Source organism: Cetorhinus maximus, chromosome 4, assembly GCF_964194155.1.
Source record: "Cetorhinus maximus chromosome 4, sCetMax3.hap1.1, whole genome shotgun sequence".
Classification (NCBI taxonomy): Eukaryota; Metazoa; Chordata; class Chondrichthyes; order Lamniformes; family Cetorhinidae; genus Cetorhinus; species Cetorhinus maximus.
The window spans coordinates 121,393,138-121,410,715 of NC_135882.1; the positions used below are offsets into that span (position 1 = coordinate 121,393,138).

The 17,578-nt window shown below is 44.2% G+C and overlaps 1 protein-coding gene across 4 annotated transcripts in view; it reads right to left on the bottom strand.

Annotated features, from left to right (window-relative positions):
* Nucleotides 1–17,578, bottom strand: part of nbn (nibrin) — a 65,140-nt gene that overhangs the window by 5,688 nt on the left and 41,874 nt on the right. For all 4 annotated transcript variants that reach the window (XM_078540717.1, XM_078540718.1, XM_078540714.1 and 1 more), the window contains 3 exons: nt 15,476–15,637; nt 12,678–12,791; nt 12,397–12,446 (listed from right to left, as the gene is read on the bottom strand). In XM_078540717.1, the coding sequence (XP_078396843.1) occupies nt 12,397–12,446; nt 12,678–12,791; nt 15,476–15,637 (326 nt within the window). The remainder of the gene's footprint in view (nt 1–12,396; nt 12,447–12,677; nt 12,792–15,475; nt 15,638–17,578) is intronic.

Sequence of the window (17,578 nt, forward strand, 5' to 3'; positions counted from 1 at the left end):
CATAAGGGAAACATTCAAGATCTGAATGCAATATAGAAAAAAGAAACACAAGATTGACCTCTGAGTTGAACTATGAGGAAAAAATGGAAACATTTAACATTCATCTTGAGAAGTTATTTTATACAGGTATATGAAATAGGGAATGGGAAAAGCAAATTGAGGTTATTTTAATTAAAAGCAAAAGTTGGACAAGCACATGGGTTCAATAAATTTAGGATTGAGGTCAGGAAATTCAATAAATCAAACTGCCTTCCAGAAATACCGGTAGAGGCAACAACTCTAGAACCTTTCAAGAAACATTTGGATGCTGAAATGGAGAGTTTAGGATCTCTCTGCATGGATCTCTCTCTCCGACTTCTGACTAGCAAAAGGCCTTCGCAATCCATACAATTCAGTTCATGCCTAAAGATGCTTGAGCAGTCTTGAAAACAAAATCTGTCCGTTTTCTTAGTGTTTTATGATTTGCATTCATGCTTGAATGGCTTGAGTTCAATGGTTTGACGACTAAGCTTTTATCTTTATAATTCTAACCTGCTCATCAACCATTTTTTGCTTAGACAGGAAAATGTCCCCATTTCTGAACTGAATTACATCATCATTTAACTGGAGATTTATTTACAGGCAAACATTGTTTCTAAGCAACATATGCTTATTGCTGTACAACGTTCAAAGAATTTGTGCATTTGTAAAATCTATGTCAATATTTCTTAGCAGGGCTGAGAGTACACTGACAAATATAGGAGTACATTTAGAAGATTAAAACACTTCAGGCCAGGGTCACAAAATAAAAGAGTTGCAGTATGCTAGATTTAGAGACCGTTATACTAGTATCATTCTGGAGCTTTACAGTACTCCAAAAATAAACGTGGAACAGATTAATGGTTACAGCTATCCCAATATGCATGAGTTCCATTTATGATTTAAAAGTTACAAAGTCAAATATATAAACATAAATTAATTTAAACTTTTGGACCTTACCTTTCTTTAGTAGTTTGCAGGCACACCACATGTGGATCATATTTAGTGTATAACCCCACCTCACCTAAAATACTGTGATCTGATTTGCTGCCAAATCTTTCCCAGAAGCTTGCAGTCTCAATCAATTGACACAAGATATGCTCCATTAATGAGATACTTAGGTTGATTCCTCAGCAGGGCATTTCTGATAAACTGCAGCACCTACACAACCTCCGACTTCTGACTAGCATTCCATGCAAGTGTGCTCAACAGGAGTACCTGATTGGGGAATCAGGCCTATTGTACCAACTTCTGTCAAAATTCATATAGTTGCAGAAGTTAGTGATGGGCAAAGAAAAAATAAGTCCAAAGGTACTCTGAGGCTAAAGGAAATAGAGGAAGGTAGGGTTAACATTTGAGGTAGAGGACCTTTTCATCAAACCCAAATTCCTCTCTTGACAGATGCTGCCTAATTTCTGAGTGTTTTCTGTTTATTTTTCAGGTTTCCAGAATCTGAAATATTTCATTATTTTGTCAGGAAACTGGACATTGTGCCAAAGGAGAGATTGGGGGGAGGGGGTTGAGGAGTGTTGAAAAGCGTGGTCTATAGGGAAGTAACTGAAGAAATTGTGGAGCCAAGCAAAGGAAGAGCAAGAGGGTGATGGCAGTTTTAAACAGAAAGTAGCTGGAGAGAGAAAGAACTATTTAGAATGTCAGCCAGCACAGGGGCCAGGAATAAAAGTTGCATAATAAACACAGAAGATGCTGGAAATACAGGAGGTCAGGCAGCATCTGTGGACAAAGAAACAAAGTTGATATTTCAGATTGATGACTGGAATGATGATTAGACTGGAAAAAGGTTTGAGACATAACAGGTTTGAAAGAAGTGCAGAGGCATGCAAATGGGAAGGAGAGGAAAGAAAGGATGGTCTATGACGGGGGGAATGTCAGCAGAGATTCAATGATAAATGGATGATGGTGCAAGCCAAATGGGACGGTAATGGAACAAATAATGAAAGGTGGATCTACAGCAGTGTTTCTCAAACCGTTTCATCCATGGACCATTTAGTCAGGGCAAAGTTACCTGCATACCACTTACTGGCCCTACCCAACACACTTTTGCTTGTCATTGCAAAAAAACTCACCAGAATTAAATGGAAACTGACAGAAATTCTAAATGTTTCCCTGCTTTTTTACTAAACAAATGTATGTGCATTTCTTTTATTAACTTCCAAATAAATTATTAGTTCATGCCAGAAACAGAAATATAGATATTTTCATATTATAAATATGAATACTACAAGAGAACATGTTTCTTTAAAGCATTCTATGGGCGGAATTTTCTGCGCCCAATGGCGTCAGGCATCATGGCAGGCGTGAGCGGACAATACAGTGAGAAGGCCAAAAATTGGTTTTATGATGTCGTGACACCGGTTTGCAATCGTCCACTCCACCCGTGAATGACGGGCCACGTTTCCTGCCGTCGCACATCGGGAACTTCATGTCAGGAAGATATAATAATGTTATTGGAGTTTATTGTAAAATAGTGGTATCTGTGCCTAAATGTGTCTGTGTGCGTGAGGCTTAATTGGATTAAAAGCAGCTGGTTTGAAGGCTTTGATGTAAACACAGTAAACATGGGGGAAGTTTAGAATGTAAGGTGTAAAAGGGCATTTGCATTTTTAAATAAACCAGACTAGATTGTTTTCAAAAGAGGGAGTGAAATATTACACCTAGCCAGGTGAAGTGAAGATACAATGTTTATTTTTCCCAAGGATTGCCTGTAAAATTAGTACTATGATAATTTTTTATGATCAGGGAAGTAAAACGCAAGGACATAATGAAACAATGGGTATTTGCATTCAAAGGGGAAAATATGTATAAAGGAGCAAAGGCTGTGTATAAGGGTAGGCATTTTTAAGATCTAACAAGTGTGAAAGGCCTTCAGTATCTATGCCTCAAACTGCTGTTTTCAAAAAGCTGAAGTTAAGAAAACTCACTGTGAATTCGACTGGTTCAGGGTATTGTGTCTCACTTTGCCTGGGTCTTTTAAAATCTGTGGCCTGAATTTTTCTGGCGGCGGGCAGGCTTGGCAGGAGTGGTCATGGAGCAGATTGCTGCCCGTGATCGGCTCCGCGCTGCCGTTTTACGTGGGCGGGCCAATTAAGGCTGGCCCAGTGTAAGATGCAAGCTGTAGTGCTCAGCGCAACTTGTGTGGGCAGGGGGGAAAAAGTCGGGGCCAGTACTCTTTCTCACATGCACGCAAAAGAGCACTTCAATCTTCCTGAGGCTGAATCGCTATTGTAAATAATGAATACAAGGTTTAAAAATTTATTCAAACATGTCCCCTCATGTGAGAGGGGACATGTTTTTATATTTATGTAAATTTTTAAATTTAATCAATAAAAGCTTTAGGAAACCCCAATATGCTCGTGGATGAGGTTTCCTAAAAAACACTAAGGCCGCTTGTCCTTTTTGCATGCCCGTCAACCTTAAGGTTGGATGGGCAGCGTTAACAATGACCTTAATCAGTTCCTTAATGGCCTTAATAGGGCGTTTACATATCGGTGGGCGTGCAGCCGACTCCGGCACGTGCCTACCAAACGAAACATCACAATGACATCAGGGCGCATTTTATGTGTCGGCCCCGTTCCCACACGCTGACTGAAAAATCCTGCCCTGTGCCTCTTACTATTACCTTAATGAAAGTGTAACTGGGAGTCAGATTAAGTAGGAGATTTAGAAGTTATCATAGTAGTAATTTGTAGACATATGTATGTGCTTAAAATCATTTTTCTTGTTAACATAGGTTTTTACGAAACTAGATTAAACATTTAAGGCTTAGTGGTCTTATTACTACTGCATTTAAGGCATGCATCTCGAAATTTATACAAATTGCAAAACAAGTTGTGGCAGTTGTTTCAAGTTTCCCTCTTGGATTTGAACAACTAAGCAATCATCGTTGGCTGTGCCATAAGATACATACATCTGCATATCATTATAAACCTAGCTCGCTGGAATCATCCCCCCACGCTAGATCATCCGAATACGTCAGCGTGAATGCACGCCAATGTGTTTCACAACTGAACATAAGCAACGTTTCACTTGGCGAGCTGCACTTCACTCAGGACTTCGAGGCTTGTTTTCCCAACTTGCTTCGGGCAGCAATTGTGGTCATCAGCGGCAGGCTTCGCAGGCAGCACTTTTGGGGGGCTCATGGGCAGGTCTCCACTTACAAGGCCAGCCGTATGGTGGGGGCAGCTTTTCAACGGCTGTAGTGCTATGGCTTCCTTGGGGAAGGGGGAGAAGTAGCCTCAGGTAAGGAAAGAGGCTGCAGGACTAAGGCATTACTCAGGAAGTGGGGTATCCCAGGGTGTGTGTGGGGGCACATGTTGATCTGTGCAAGTGGCCTCAAGAGGGTGAGTGCTGAGGAGGCAGTCTCCAGAGGAGATGAGGCCAGATGGAGATGTGAGGGTTTGTGTGAGTAGTTGAGGCCAAAACATTGTATGTTTTCAAGAAGGAGTTAGATGTAGCTCTTGGGGCAAAAGGGATCAAAGGATATGGGGAGAAAGCAGGAGCAGGCTACTGAGTTGGATGATCAGCCATGATCATAATGAATGGCGGAGCAGGCTCGAAGGGCCGAATAGCCTACTCCTCCTATTTTCTATGTTTCCATGTTAAACGTAACGCTCGGCGTGAAAAAGCGGCAAAGTAATGGCGTGGCGGGTGAATGAAAACCTGCCCACCATTGAAACGGCGTATTTCCTGGGAATGCATGATTAATGAGGTGGAATTGGGATGATACGGCACGAAAAGCTGCCAATGCGTCTTAATCAACAGTAACATAGATCTTGCTAATAAAACTACATTATTGTTGCTTACACTTATGATGAGTCCTGTTTCACACACAGGGGGCTGAATTTTCTCCCTGTTTGGGGGGGGGTTGAAGGGTGGGTGCACATAGGCGTGCTTCCGATCGCGCCCCCAATTGGAGGCGCGGCGTCATTTTACGTAGGCGGGCCAATTAAGGCCCACCTAGTGTGACGTCCGCACAGAAGTGCTATTCGCTCCCTGTGCAGGTGGGGGGAATCCCAAAATCGAGAGTGTGCTCTTCCGTGCATGCGCACTCATCTCCCTGAGGCTAAGTGCAGCCTCAGGGAGATCGGCTCAAAATGTTAAAAACCTAAAAATAGAAAAATAAAATTTCCCTAACATGTCCCCTCATGTGACAATGTCACATGAGTTGGGACATGTCCATAATTATTACAAAATCTTTATTAAAATTTTAAAAAACCGACATGAAAACTCATCCTGCCCGTGGCTTAGGTTTCATGCCTTTTCTAGTTTGCGCTGGGGCTCCTGGCCTGCCCGTCCAACCTTCAGGTTGGACGGGCAGGTCCTTTAATTACTTAATTAACCGTCAATGGCCTCAATTGGCCATTGACAGGTTGGTGGGTGCACAGCTGATTTCGCTGCGTCCCCACCTTCTTGAAAATTTAAATGAGGCGCGGTGACATCGGGAGTTCCCCCTCGACGTCACCGCGCGTCGGTGAGCGGGCCTCGTCCCCACCCGCTGACACGTAAAATCCTTTTGCCCCAAGAGCTACATCTAACTCCTTCTTGAAAACATACAATGTTTTGGCCTCAACTACTCACACAAACCCTCACATCTCCATCTGGCCTCATCTCCTCTGGAGACTGCCTCCTCAGCACTCATCCTCTTGAGGCCACTTGCACAGATCAAATCCTGGAGCTGGTCTGGTTGTGTGATGTCATACGAGTGGTGGGGATGAGGGTTATGGCTTATTTTCTCTTATGGCCTCAGCCATGGCATTGTGTGTCAGTGACTTGCATTTTGGACCAGCCTGCAGACCACCTGGAAAACTCTTGTGGATCACCAGTGATCCATGGACAACACGAGTAAATAGCAATAGCAAAATCAGTCCTAACATCTTCTGCCTGAGTCAGTCACAAGGGGGCATAAGTTCAAGGTGAGGGGCAGGTGGTTTAGGGGGGATGTGAGGAAAAATAGTGTTATGAACTGAAATTTTGAATTCAATGTTTAGGCCGGAATGCCTAATCAAAAGATAAGGTGCTGTTCCTTGAGTCTCTGTCAGACTTCTTTAGAACAGCATAGGAGACAAAGGTCAGAGAGGTCAAAGTGCGAAGCAATGAATTAAAATGACAAGCAACTGGAAGCACAGGCTACTCTGGCGGACTGAATGGAGGTGTTCTGAAAAATAATCATCCAGCCTGCACTTGGTCTCTCCAACGGATAGCGGACTGCATCATGAGAAGTGAATAGAGAATACGAAATTAAAAATACAAGTAAATCACTGTTTTGCCTGAAAGGATTACTTGGGGAGGAGAGTAAAAAGGGAAGTGGTTAAAAGGCAGGTGTTGCATCTCTTACTCTTACACGGGAAGATGGCATGGTGAGATGAGGGGGATGGGGTTTGGGGTGATGGAAGAATGGGCCAGGATGTCGTGGAGGGAATGATCCCTTCGGAATGCTGAAAGGGCAGATGAGGCAAATATGTGTTTGGTGGTACAGGAAGGTGGCAGAAATGGTGGAGGATGATCCATTGAATATGGGGCCTGGTGCAGTGGAAGATGAGGACAAGGTGAATCCTATCATGGTTCTGGGAGGGAAGGAGTATCATAGTCAGCAACTCAGTGGGAATGGTATTGAGAGCACTGTCCCTCTGGACAATGGACACAATGCACTTTACTATCACCCTCTGTTTTGATTTCAAAACTAATTCACAAATTTTCTGTATTTCCATCTCTCCTATTTTCTTGTCATATAGCTATTCATATGTCCCTGGTTTCTTTAATGCTTCCTTCTATTAATTAAATGCGATAATTTGTAACCGTACAATCATTACGTTGATAGTTCTTTGCTGCTTTCCAATTTTCAATTCCCCCTCCTCTTTCCAATTCTGGTAATATGCTTTATTTTTCTATGTTCCTGTTCGAAGAGTAAAATGCTGAAATCCTGATCGTTGGTTCTTTCAACAGATGCAGACTGACCAATGAATCTAGAAATTTGCTTTTCTTAAAGAGTGTATAGGACTGCACTAAAATTATCCTGATACTACCAATATAATAGAAGTGTGTCTGTATATGCACCATTTTAATGCTCCAAATACATACTGTTGCTTAGTGCTCCAGTCATTTCAAACACAGAAGATTTCACAGTGACAAAGTAGTTCAATGAAACTCCTTCATGGTCGTTCTTAACTCTTACCTATTTCAACCTGACTCTCAGCTCATGAGCTGGCAGCTTTGGTATATTTCACTGGTTTGTAATATCATTTTATAAAGTGTCAACTAAGCTAATTAAGCGACTGCCAGATTTGTATAATTCAGCCACTCAGAGCATAGAAGTGCTGAGGAACAAAGGGACCTTGGCATGTGTGTCTGTAGATCTCTGAAGGCGGAGGGGCATGTTAGTGGGGTGGTGAAAAAGGCATATGGGACACTTGCCTTTATCAATCGAGGCACAGATTACAAAAGTAGGGAGGTCATGTTGGAGTTGTATAGAAACTTGGTGAGGCCACAGCTGGAGTACTGTGTGGGTTCTGGTCGCCACATTATAGGAAGGATGTGATTGCACTGGAGGGGGTGCAGTGGAGATTCACCAGGATATTGCCTGGGATGAAACATTTAAGTTATGAAGAAAGGTTGGATAGACTTGGGTTGTTTTCGTTGGAGCAGAGAAGGCTGAGGGGTGACCTGATCGAGGTGTACAAGATTATGAGGGGCATGGACAGGGTGGATAGGGAGTAGCTGTTCCCCTTAGTTGAATGGTCAGTCACAAGTGGGCATAAGTTCAAGGTGAGGGGCAGGAGGTTTAGGGGGGATGTGAGGAAAAACTTTTTTACTCAGAGGGTGGTGACGGTCTGGGATGTGCTGCCTGGGAGGGTGGTGGAGGCAGGTTGCCTCATATCCTTTAAAAAGTACCTGGATGAGCACTTGGCACGTCATAACATTCAAGGCTATGGGCCAAGTGCTGGTAAATGGGATTAGTTAGGTAGGTCAGGTGTTTCTCATGTGTCGGTGCAGACTTGATGGGCCAAAGGGCCTCTTCTGCACTGTGATTCTGTGATAGAGGACAGAAACCACTGTGGTTTGGTGTAATACCTCTGGCACCTCAGAATCAAGATTTACTTGGTAACCATTTTCGTTTTAACTCTATAAAAAGGGAGGATAACATAGGGTGGAATTTATGGGGAGACGATGGCGTAGTGATGATGTCACGGGATCAGTGATCCAGAAGCCCAGGCTAATGCTCTGGGTACAGGGATTAGGGCCATCGAAAAATTACAGCACAAAGTGACCATCATTCAGCCTATCGTGTCTGCGCTGGCAGAAAAAAAACTAGCTGCCCATTTTAATCCCACCTTCCAGCACCTGGTCCGTAGCCTTGCAGGTTACAGCACTTTAGGTGCAGATCCAGGTGCCTTTTAAATGAATTGAGGGTTTCTGCCTCTGCCACCAAACCAGGCAGTGAATTCCAAACACTCACCACCCTCTGGTGAAGAAGTTTTTCCTCATGTCCCCTCTAATCCTTCTACCAATCTAAACTTAAACACTTTAAATTAAAACCTGGAATTGAAAGCTAGTCCCAGTAACAGTGACCGTGAAACTCTCAATTGTCGAAAAACCCACCTGGTTCACTAATACCCTTTAGGGAAGGAAATCTGTTGTCCTTATCTGGTCTGGTTCCAGAGCCACAGCATGTGCTCTTAACTGCCCTTGGAAATGGCCCAGCAAGCCATTCAGTTCAAAGGGTGATTGGAGGGGGGAGGGGGGCCAGGTGAGGGGTATTTAACCAGGTGGGGATCCTGCTGCCTTCCTGCCTCCACCCTGATTAAGTTTGTGGCGCGAAGTCCATGGACTGCCTACTTGCAAGCAACTGAGGCCCTTAAGTGGGCAATTAACGTCTGATCGAGGGACTCGAAATCGGGAAGGGTGCTGCTGAGAACCAACCCTCTGCCCTCTGTCGGCCCTTCTCTGTGGGTCCCTACAACCCTCTCCCACTGTGGCCTGGAATCCAATGATGATACTTGGCCTCGGGTGGGTGTGGTACCGGCAGTAGCACCCACCTCCCCAGTGGCGCTGCTGTTCAATAAGACCTGGCTGGCAGCTCTAACTGGATGACACTTCAACCCCTGGGGTCCTTGATCCTGGGAAAAGCCACCTGCTGTTCAGTTAAGTGCCTGTGTGGCCTGCCGAAAAAGAGGTGATATAGGACTCTCGCTAGCACTCCAGCTGGTGGGCGAGACTCCTGTCCCCTCCATTAAATACTGTACTAAATCTGCATTTTAGTTCACTAGGGAGGTCGTACAAAGAGACTATTGCTACATGCAGTTTTACTCAGGGTTGAAATGAAAACAGATTAAACCACCTAGTCATGCATTAGCTAAATTCACAAAATGCTTTTGTTATAAAAAAGTACAGTAAAGACGAGCTAAAAAAGGGAATGTGAGACAAAGCAAGCAAACGCCAGAATAGATTAATAGATAACATAAAAGGGAACCAAAAATTATTGTATAGACATCTAAATATTACAAGGAGGGATGGGGGTGATTAGAGACCAAAATGGAGATCTTCACGTGGAGGTAGAGGACATGGCCCAGGTATTTAATAAGCATTTTGACTGATCCTAGTGGAACCCAAACTGAGCGTCAGTGAGCAGGTTATTGCTAAGCAAGTGGCGCTTGATAGCACTATTGATGACCCCTCCCATCACTTTACTGCTGATCGAGAGTAGACTGATGGGGTGGTAATTGGTAGGTTGAATTTGTTCTACTTTTTGTGTACAGGACATGCCTGGGCAATTTTCCACATTGACACATAGATGCCAGTATTGTAGCTGCACTGGAACAACTTGGTTAGTACTATTGCCGGAATGTTGTTAGTGCCCATAGCTTTGCAGTATCCAGTACCTTCCGCCATTTCTTGATATCATGTGCAGTGAATCGAACTGGCTGAAGACTTGCATTTTGATGCTGGGGACCTCCGGAAGAGGCAGAGATGGATCATCCACTCGGCACCTCTGGCTGAAGATTGTTGCAAATGCTTCAACCTTATCTTTTGCACTGATGTGCTGAGCTCGCCCATCATTGAGTATGGGGATATTTGTGGAGCCTCCTCCTCCAGTGAGTTGTTTCATTGTCCACCACCATTCACGGTTGGATGTTTCAAAGCTCCGTTGGTTGTGGAATCGCTTAGCTCTGTCTATCGCATACTACTTATGCTGTTTGTCATGCATGTAGTCCTGGGTTTTAACTCCACCAAGTTGACACCTCACTTTTAAGTATGCCTGATGTTGCTCCTGGCATGTCCTCCTGCACTCTCCATTGAACCAGGGTTAATCTCCCGGCTTGGTGGTAATGGTAGAATGGGGGATATGCCAGGCCATGAGGTTACAGATTGTGGTTGAGTACAATTCTGCTGCTGCTGATGGCCTACAGTGCCTCATGGATGCTCAGTCTTGATGTGCTAGGTCTGTTTGAAATTCAATTTTTTTTATATTTAATAATTTTTCATTTTTTTATCCCTTTCCCCAAACCTCCCTCCCCCAACAGGGCCATCTGTCACTTGTTTTTATGTTTTGCTTTCACAAGTGTTGACCCTTGTTCTGCTATTAACACCTTCTGCTATCCTACCTTTATGCCACTCACAGCACCTTCTTTACTCTTCACCGCTACCATTAACACTCCCTTTGTCTTGTGTCCATGACATCTTTGTCAATCACTCCTTAGCTGTCACCTATCCTTGACCTTCTATCTAATTCCACCTACTCTACTCCCTCTTAAACAGTATAAAATCCATCATATTTCTACTCTTTCTCTTTGAAGAAGTCATACAGACTCGAAACTCTGTTTCTCTCCCCGCAGATGCTGCCAGGCTTGCTGAGTTTTTCCAACATTTTCTGTTTTTATTACTGTTTGAAATCTATCCCGTTTAGCATGGTGGTAGTGCCACACAACATGATGGAGGGTGTCCTCAATATGAAGACGGGACTTTGTCTCCATAAGGACTGTGCGGTGGTCACTCCTACCGATACTGTCATGGACAGATGCATCTGCGACAGGCAGACTGGTGAGGATGAGGTCAAGTATGTTTTTCTCTCTTGTTGGTTCCCTCATCATATGCTGCAGACCCAGTCTAGCAGTTCTGTCCTTTAGGACTCAGCCAGCTAGATCAGTAGCAGTGCTACCAAGCCATGATGGACATTGTAGTCCCCACCCAGAGTACATTCTGCATCCTTGCCACCTTCAGTGCTTCCTCCAAGTGGTGTTCAACATGGAAGAGTACTGACTCTGAGGGGTACAGTACATGGTAATCAGCAGGTGATTTCCTTACGCACGTCTGACCTGATGCCATGAGACTTCATGGGGTCTGGAGTCGATGTTGAGGACTCCCAGAGCAACTCCCTCCTGACTCTAAAGCACTGTGCCGCCACCTCAGCTGCCCTGTCCTGCGGGTGGGACAGGACATACTCAGGGATGGTGATGGTGGAGTCTGGGTCGTTACCTGTACGGTATGACTCCATGAGTATGACAATGTCAGGCTGTTGCTTCACTAGTGCGTGGATAGCTCTCCCAAGTTTGGCATAGGTCCCCAGATGTTAGTAAGGAGAATTTTGCAGGGTCGGCAGGGCTGAATTTGCCATTGTCGTTTCTGGTGCCTGAGTTGATACCGAGTGGTCCGTCCAGTTTCATTCCTTATAGACTTCGCAGCTTGATACAACTGAGTGGCTTGTTAGGCCATTTCAGAGGGACTGACAAATATTTCTAGCATTCCTATTTCGATAAAGCTCAACAATTATTACTGCCGTCACTGAACGTGGGTGGAGTTAATGTTTTCACCCCTGTTAGTCTGTTTGTCTATAAACAATATATCTCAAAAACTAATGCACCAATTTCAGCAAAACACAGTGCACAGATAGGGTACAGTCCAAGGAAGAACTGATTAGATTTTGGTGACGATGCAGGTCTGGATCTAAATCATGGAATTTTTTGAAAGAATGCTTTAACATTGGAAATAGGGTGAGTTTACCTTTTTTTAGAATGTTGTGGGTTGTTTTATTTAGAATGTTGCTGATTGGTTTAGAATGTTCTGGATTGTCTCAGCTGCTGTGGTGGACTTTGTCACAGCTGTCAAAACGTGAGCAGAGTTTTCAGAACAGGTTGTTGGATGTGAATTGGCCTGAAGCCTCCCCAGTGAGATGAAAGCTCTTAATAAAAAGATTTCTTTTTTCAGCTTTATAGTTACAGAGCATCAACCAGGCAGGGAAAAGTCTCAAGAGCTGCTTAATGGTAATAACATTGAGTTAACACAGCATGGCAGAAGTATGCTCTCTACTGAGAACCCTCATCACTTGTTTACACAATGCAGAGTCCTTTATAAATATTTGCTCCTTACCTGAACAAGTCATCAGCAAGATTATCTTCTTTAGCTTGCTGGCTTTGCTCCTGTGTCAAACAAATTATGGAATATATTACTCTGGAGTTTGCATGTAATTAAAACACATTCAGATTGAAGAAATATTTAGTGTAAGTTTAACACAAACTCTTTAGCCAGGGTTTTCTGCTTCTATGGTCAGCCTGCCAGAATTTTTCATGCGTTCAAGTGAATTAAAAAAATATTGCAGGCTGGTGAGTGGAGAACAAAGCCGAGGCCTTCATCACTAATCCATGTCATACCTCCACTTCTTGTCTTAACCATTCTTCCATTTCTGAGTTCTTTTTGGTTTGGTAAGCCTTTAGATCTGTGCCCCCAATAATTTTAGGAAGTTCTTCTGCCCCAGGGTACAAAACCTATAACAATGGAAATAGTTTTAACAAATTGTTAGCTAAAATAACAGAGAATTAATGAATGCATAATGTTCAAACATGCATTTAATAAAAATCAGTCCAAAGATGCTGAATGAAAGCATATTCCCACACAGGCAGCACATTCTCTTGTATAGTTTCCATCTAAACAGGTCACAAGCAATTAGCTACCTTTAAGCACAAAACACTTTCTTGGACAGACACAGAACTGCTTGTAATGACATAGGGCTGTATCTTGCTGCAGCAGGCCATTTCACAACTTTTTTTGCATTCTTCAACTCAAAAAGCTGTCCACAGAAGCCAAATGCTTTATCGCTGGGGTGCGTTGCGCCACCAGCCATTTCTGCCATGGCTCAGCTGGTGCACCTTGAGAAAGGCGTGAGCCAGAAGCAACTGCCTTGGCACTCTCCTGATGACACACAGCCCTTCTGGACTTCCTAATTTGGACTGGGAAAGCCCACTGAACAAATTCCTCAATCAATGAAGGTCAAATGCTGAGCTGCAAACGAGCCTTGAACCAGTGTTAAATAGAGAGCCAGTTTGAAAAACTTCTTTTTCTGTTGTAAAGTGCCTGGACATAGACTGCAGTGATTTTGGAGGTGCCGACCTGGATTTGGCAGAGAGGATTCCTGTATCCTTACAAGGAGGAAAGAGGGTTAGGTGACCTGTCCATTCAAGGCCAGGGATAGAGAAAGGATGCCAGAGAGGAGAAACAATGCAAAGCCCTCTGCCAAATTGGAGCGAGACTCCTCCATGTTCCTTGACAGTGACAGGAGGCTGTCTGGTAGGCCAGCAAATGCACCAAGCATCTCAGCATGCATGTCCATCACTGTCCTCCTGCATGCCGACCCATTGAGGTCCTCTGCAGCAGAGCTCATCTGCAGTTTTGCCTTCCAGTGAGATGGCAAACAAACCACCCTTTTCCCTGGCGTAGCTGGAAAGTGAACTTCCTTCCTAACAGCACTGTCCCTGTTCCTACAACACATCAACTGCAGCGGTCCAAGAAAGCAGCACACCACCACCGTCTCAAAGGTAATTAGGGCTAGGCAATAAATGTTGGCCTAGCCAGTGACACAACATCCCATGAACATATAAAAAAAAAGCTGCAGCCCACTCATGCTCGATGCCTCACCACCTGCTAAATCCCAACTCTATGTTAGCCTCCAAGCTACGTGCAAGTGCCAGTATCTGCGCTGGTGGCTGTGAGCATCAGATCAAATGACAGGGCCTCTTCATCAGTGCTGTGCTGTTGCTCTCTTCCTCCTTGGGCTGTTGTAGCTGGGCAGATGGCAGTTTTCAGGTGTTTGAAAACAGAAAATCAGAAGGGAAAGAACTGTGTGCAGAAAGGGGGTTGAGTTGGGAAGCAAGATGTCCATGGTCACACCATCAGCAGCTTGCTCATTATGCCAAATCTCAGAATGAAAGCAAGTTGGAAGTTGAGGGGACATAAGGCAGGAGTACCGTCATCCTCAATGTTCTCAGCGACACCTGATGATGTGGGGGCTGTTGCTACCAGCCCAGAGATGCAGATATCTTGTCTCCCACCAGCTCAGGTCTGCTCTCTTCTATTGTGTGCCACCTTGTCCTGCAGGAGGACAGAATATCAGTGATTGTATATTTGGGTGCTGTGTCTGCCAAGGTTGAATAATTGAAAGTATGTGGAGGCAGTGAGAGGTGGGCGTCAGGCTCACAACATTGGTAGGTGTGAGGGTGAGGCGGAGTATCTGGATGTTAGGCATGGATTCTGAATGCCAGGGCATGCTGATGGGTGATGATGAGCTTGTAGTGCATTGAGCAGCATGAGAGGCGGGTGCTGTGGCGGGTAGGAGATATCATGTGAAGATGTGTTCACTGACTTTAACCACCACCTGTGTGAGGTCAGCAGACTTCTAGTTGCACTGTTGGGAATTGATCTCCCTAGTCACCTGCTCCCAATTCCTATTTAGGGTGGCTCTTCAAGGCCTCCTGGCCAACCCCCTTAACCATGGCATCCCTCCTCCTGCTCACTGTCACCGCTGATGCTGCATCTATCACTTTTGACTCCTCTCTCTACTCTGGTGTTTCATTTTCCCTCTTTTAGATTCCAGCAATATTATTCAGTGCAGCTTTCTTTTAAGGGGAGATGGTGGCGTAGTGATAATGCCACTGGACCAGCAATCCAGAGGTTCAGGCTAATGCTCTGGGGACAGGGGTTCAAATGGCAGTTGGTGGGATTTACTAATTGATAAATTAATTAATAAATCATTAACTGATTTATCAATTAATAAATCTGGAATATTGTCATAAAAACCCATCTGGTTCACTAATGTCCTCCACAACAATGTGGTTTAACTGCTCTCTGAAATGGCCTAGCAAGCCACTCAGTTCAAGGGCAATTAGGCATGGGCAACAAATGCTGGCCTTGCCAGTGATTCCCGCATCCCATAAAGGAATAAATTAAGAAGAGGGACAGACTGCATTTAAAAACAAGTTCTGGAAATTTGCAACTCATGGCACATTGCTTAATCCCTGAACTTGCTGGCAGATTTACACATCAACAAAGGCGTTGTGACAGCCAAGATCGATTTTCACACGATAAGCGTAGAGAATGATCATTCTTTCTTGGAAACTGGAACACCAAAAACTACCTAGAATTATAAGATGAAAGCAGAACATAATACGTTACAAACCTTTTTAAATTTCTTAAAGTTCTTCAATTGGCTGTTCTCTGCATTTGAGGAAAGTATTCTTCCTCTTCCAGGCTGGCTAACAACGAGTGACTTGAACACAGTTAACAGAAGTCTACTTGGAAGAGCCTCATTATTTTCAGATTCACAAAGTAATTCCAAATACTAAAAGCAAAGCAAACATATTAGCATAATTATCACAGAAATTGCTGATTCACAATTGCTCATTTGATCACTGAGTTGATCATCCTGTCATGCCCTCTCAGTGTTTCAATGAAATCATCTCTCATTGTTCTAAATTCAAGACAGTTTAGGCCCATTCTACTCAATCCCCTCATAAGACAATCCTTTTAGCCCAGGAATAAATCTAGTGAACCTTTGTTACACCCTTCAAGGGTATATCCCTCCTTGGATAAGGAGATGAAAACTGCACACAGTACTCCAGGTCCGGTCTCACCAAAAATTGCAACCTGACTTCCATACTCTTCTAAAAATGACCCATAGATGTTGAGAGGCTGTTTCTCTTGGCTAGAGCTCATAGTCCTAATGGCCTAATCTTGAGACTGAGATGAAGAAAAATCTTTTCACTCAGAGGGCGGTAAATCTTTGAAATTCTCTACTGAGAGGCTCAGTTGTTGAGATTGGTAATTTTTTGGGGCAAAATGGGAATCAAAGGATACAGGGAGAGGACTGGAAAGTGAAGTTGATGTAGAAGTTCAGCTTGAGCAAACTCAAGGAGCTGTATGGTCTGCTCCTGGGCCTGAATTTTTAGGTCGGCGGGCTTGATAGGTGGGCCCGAGAGCAGCCGGGAAGCTGACCGCCGACTGCGATCGGCCCTGAACATGATTTCATGCTAGCTGGCCAATTAACGGCCAGCCAGTGTGAAACGCGCGCTGAACTGCTCAGCACTGCCGGGGTGGGGGCGGGAAAAGGGCAGGCGCTGATGTCAGCACAGGCGAGCACTGACAGAAAGCTCCCTGAAAGCAGAGAGCTGCCTCAGGTAGCTGAAGACTTCAACGGCATTAAATTAAGTTTTTAAAATCAGGAAAATAATATGCAAGCATCACAATCAGTCACCTGAACATATGCATTATAAAAATGCTGTCCATAGATTTTTCTTTTTCTTTCATTTAATAACGGAAACCTCAACCTGCCCTTGGATGAGGTGTCATGAAAAATGCAAAGTCCGCCTGACAGATTTGCCCGTAAGGTTGGACGGACCACGAAAAATTGGAAACCTTTAAATAGCCTCTGAATTGTTGGCAGGCGCACCTCTGACTGTTGCGTGCGCTCGCCGGCCAAAATATCGCGAGACCGTGAGATGATATCGGGACGCTCGCCCAACGTCATCTTGTGCGATTTCGCGTCCAATCGGGTCGGGCGCGCACCCGCACACCAAGCTAAAAACTCTGCCCTGGTTTTATGTTTATACTTATATATTTGGCACACACCATATGAGTTATTTTTATCAAAGAGTGCAATTTCTTTTTCTAAATGGTGAATTATCGATTCATGGACATGAAAATCACTTCAAATGAAAATAGAACATTTCCTTCTTTAAAAGGAACACATTATGGTTAAAACTTAGCTGAAGTAATTTTTATGATTTACTAATGAAGGTTCGGCTGTTTGGTTCCCACGTGTCTGGAGCCGGTAGCTTGGAGGCTGTCCGTCAGTTATTAAATGTTTGTACTGAGCATAACAAGTCACCGAATAAAGAAATGTTTTCCTCGTGCCTTTGGTAACCAACCCTTCAGTCACTGGAAACAGTGGGCACAATTCAGCCCTTGGCTGGCGGGTGGGCCCCACCGCCAAAACGGGGCCTACCACCATTTTGAGTGGGCGGGTCAATTAAGGCCTGCCCAGCGGCCGGCCTGACAAGAAGCGCTATGCGCTTCCTGTGCGGGGGTGGGTGGGGGGCGGGGGTGGGAGAAATCCCCAACTGTCAAAGAGCACACTGCTCTCTGAGGCAAAGTCCTGTCTCAGGGAGTTTAGTGAAAGGTAAGTAAAGTCAAAAAATAGAGACATTTTAAAATTATTAACATGTCCCCCTCATGTGACAATGTCACACGTGATGGAACATGTTGATAACAAACTCATAAAGTT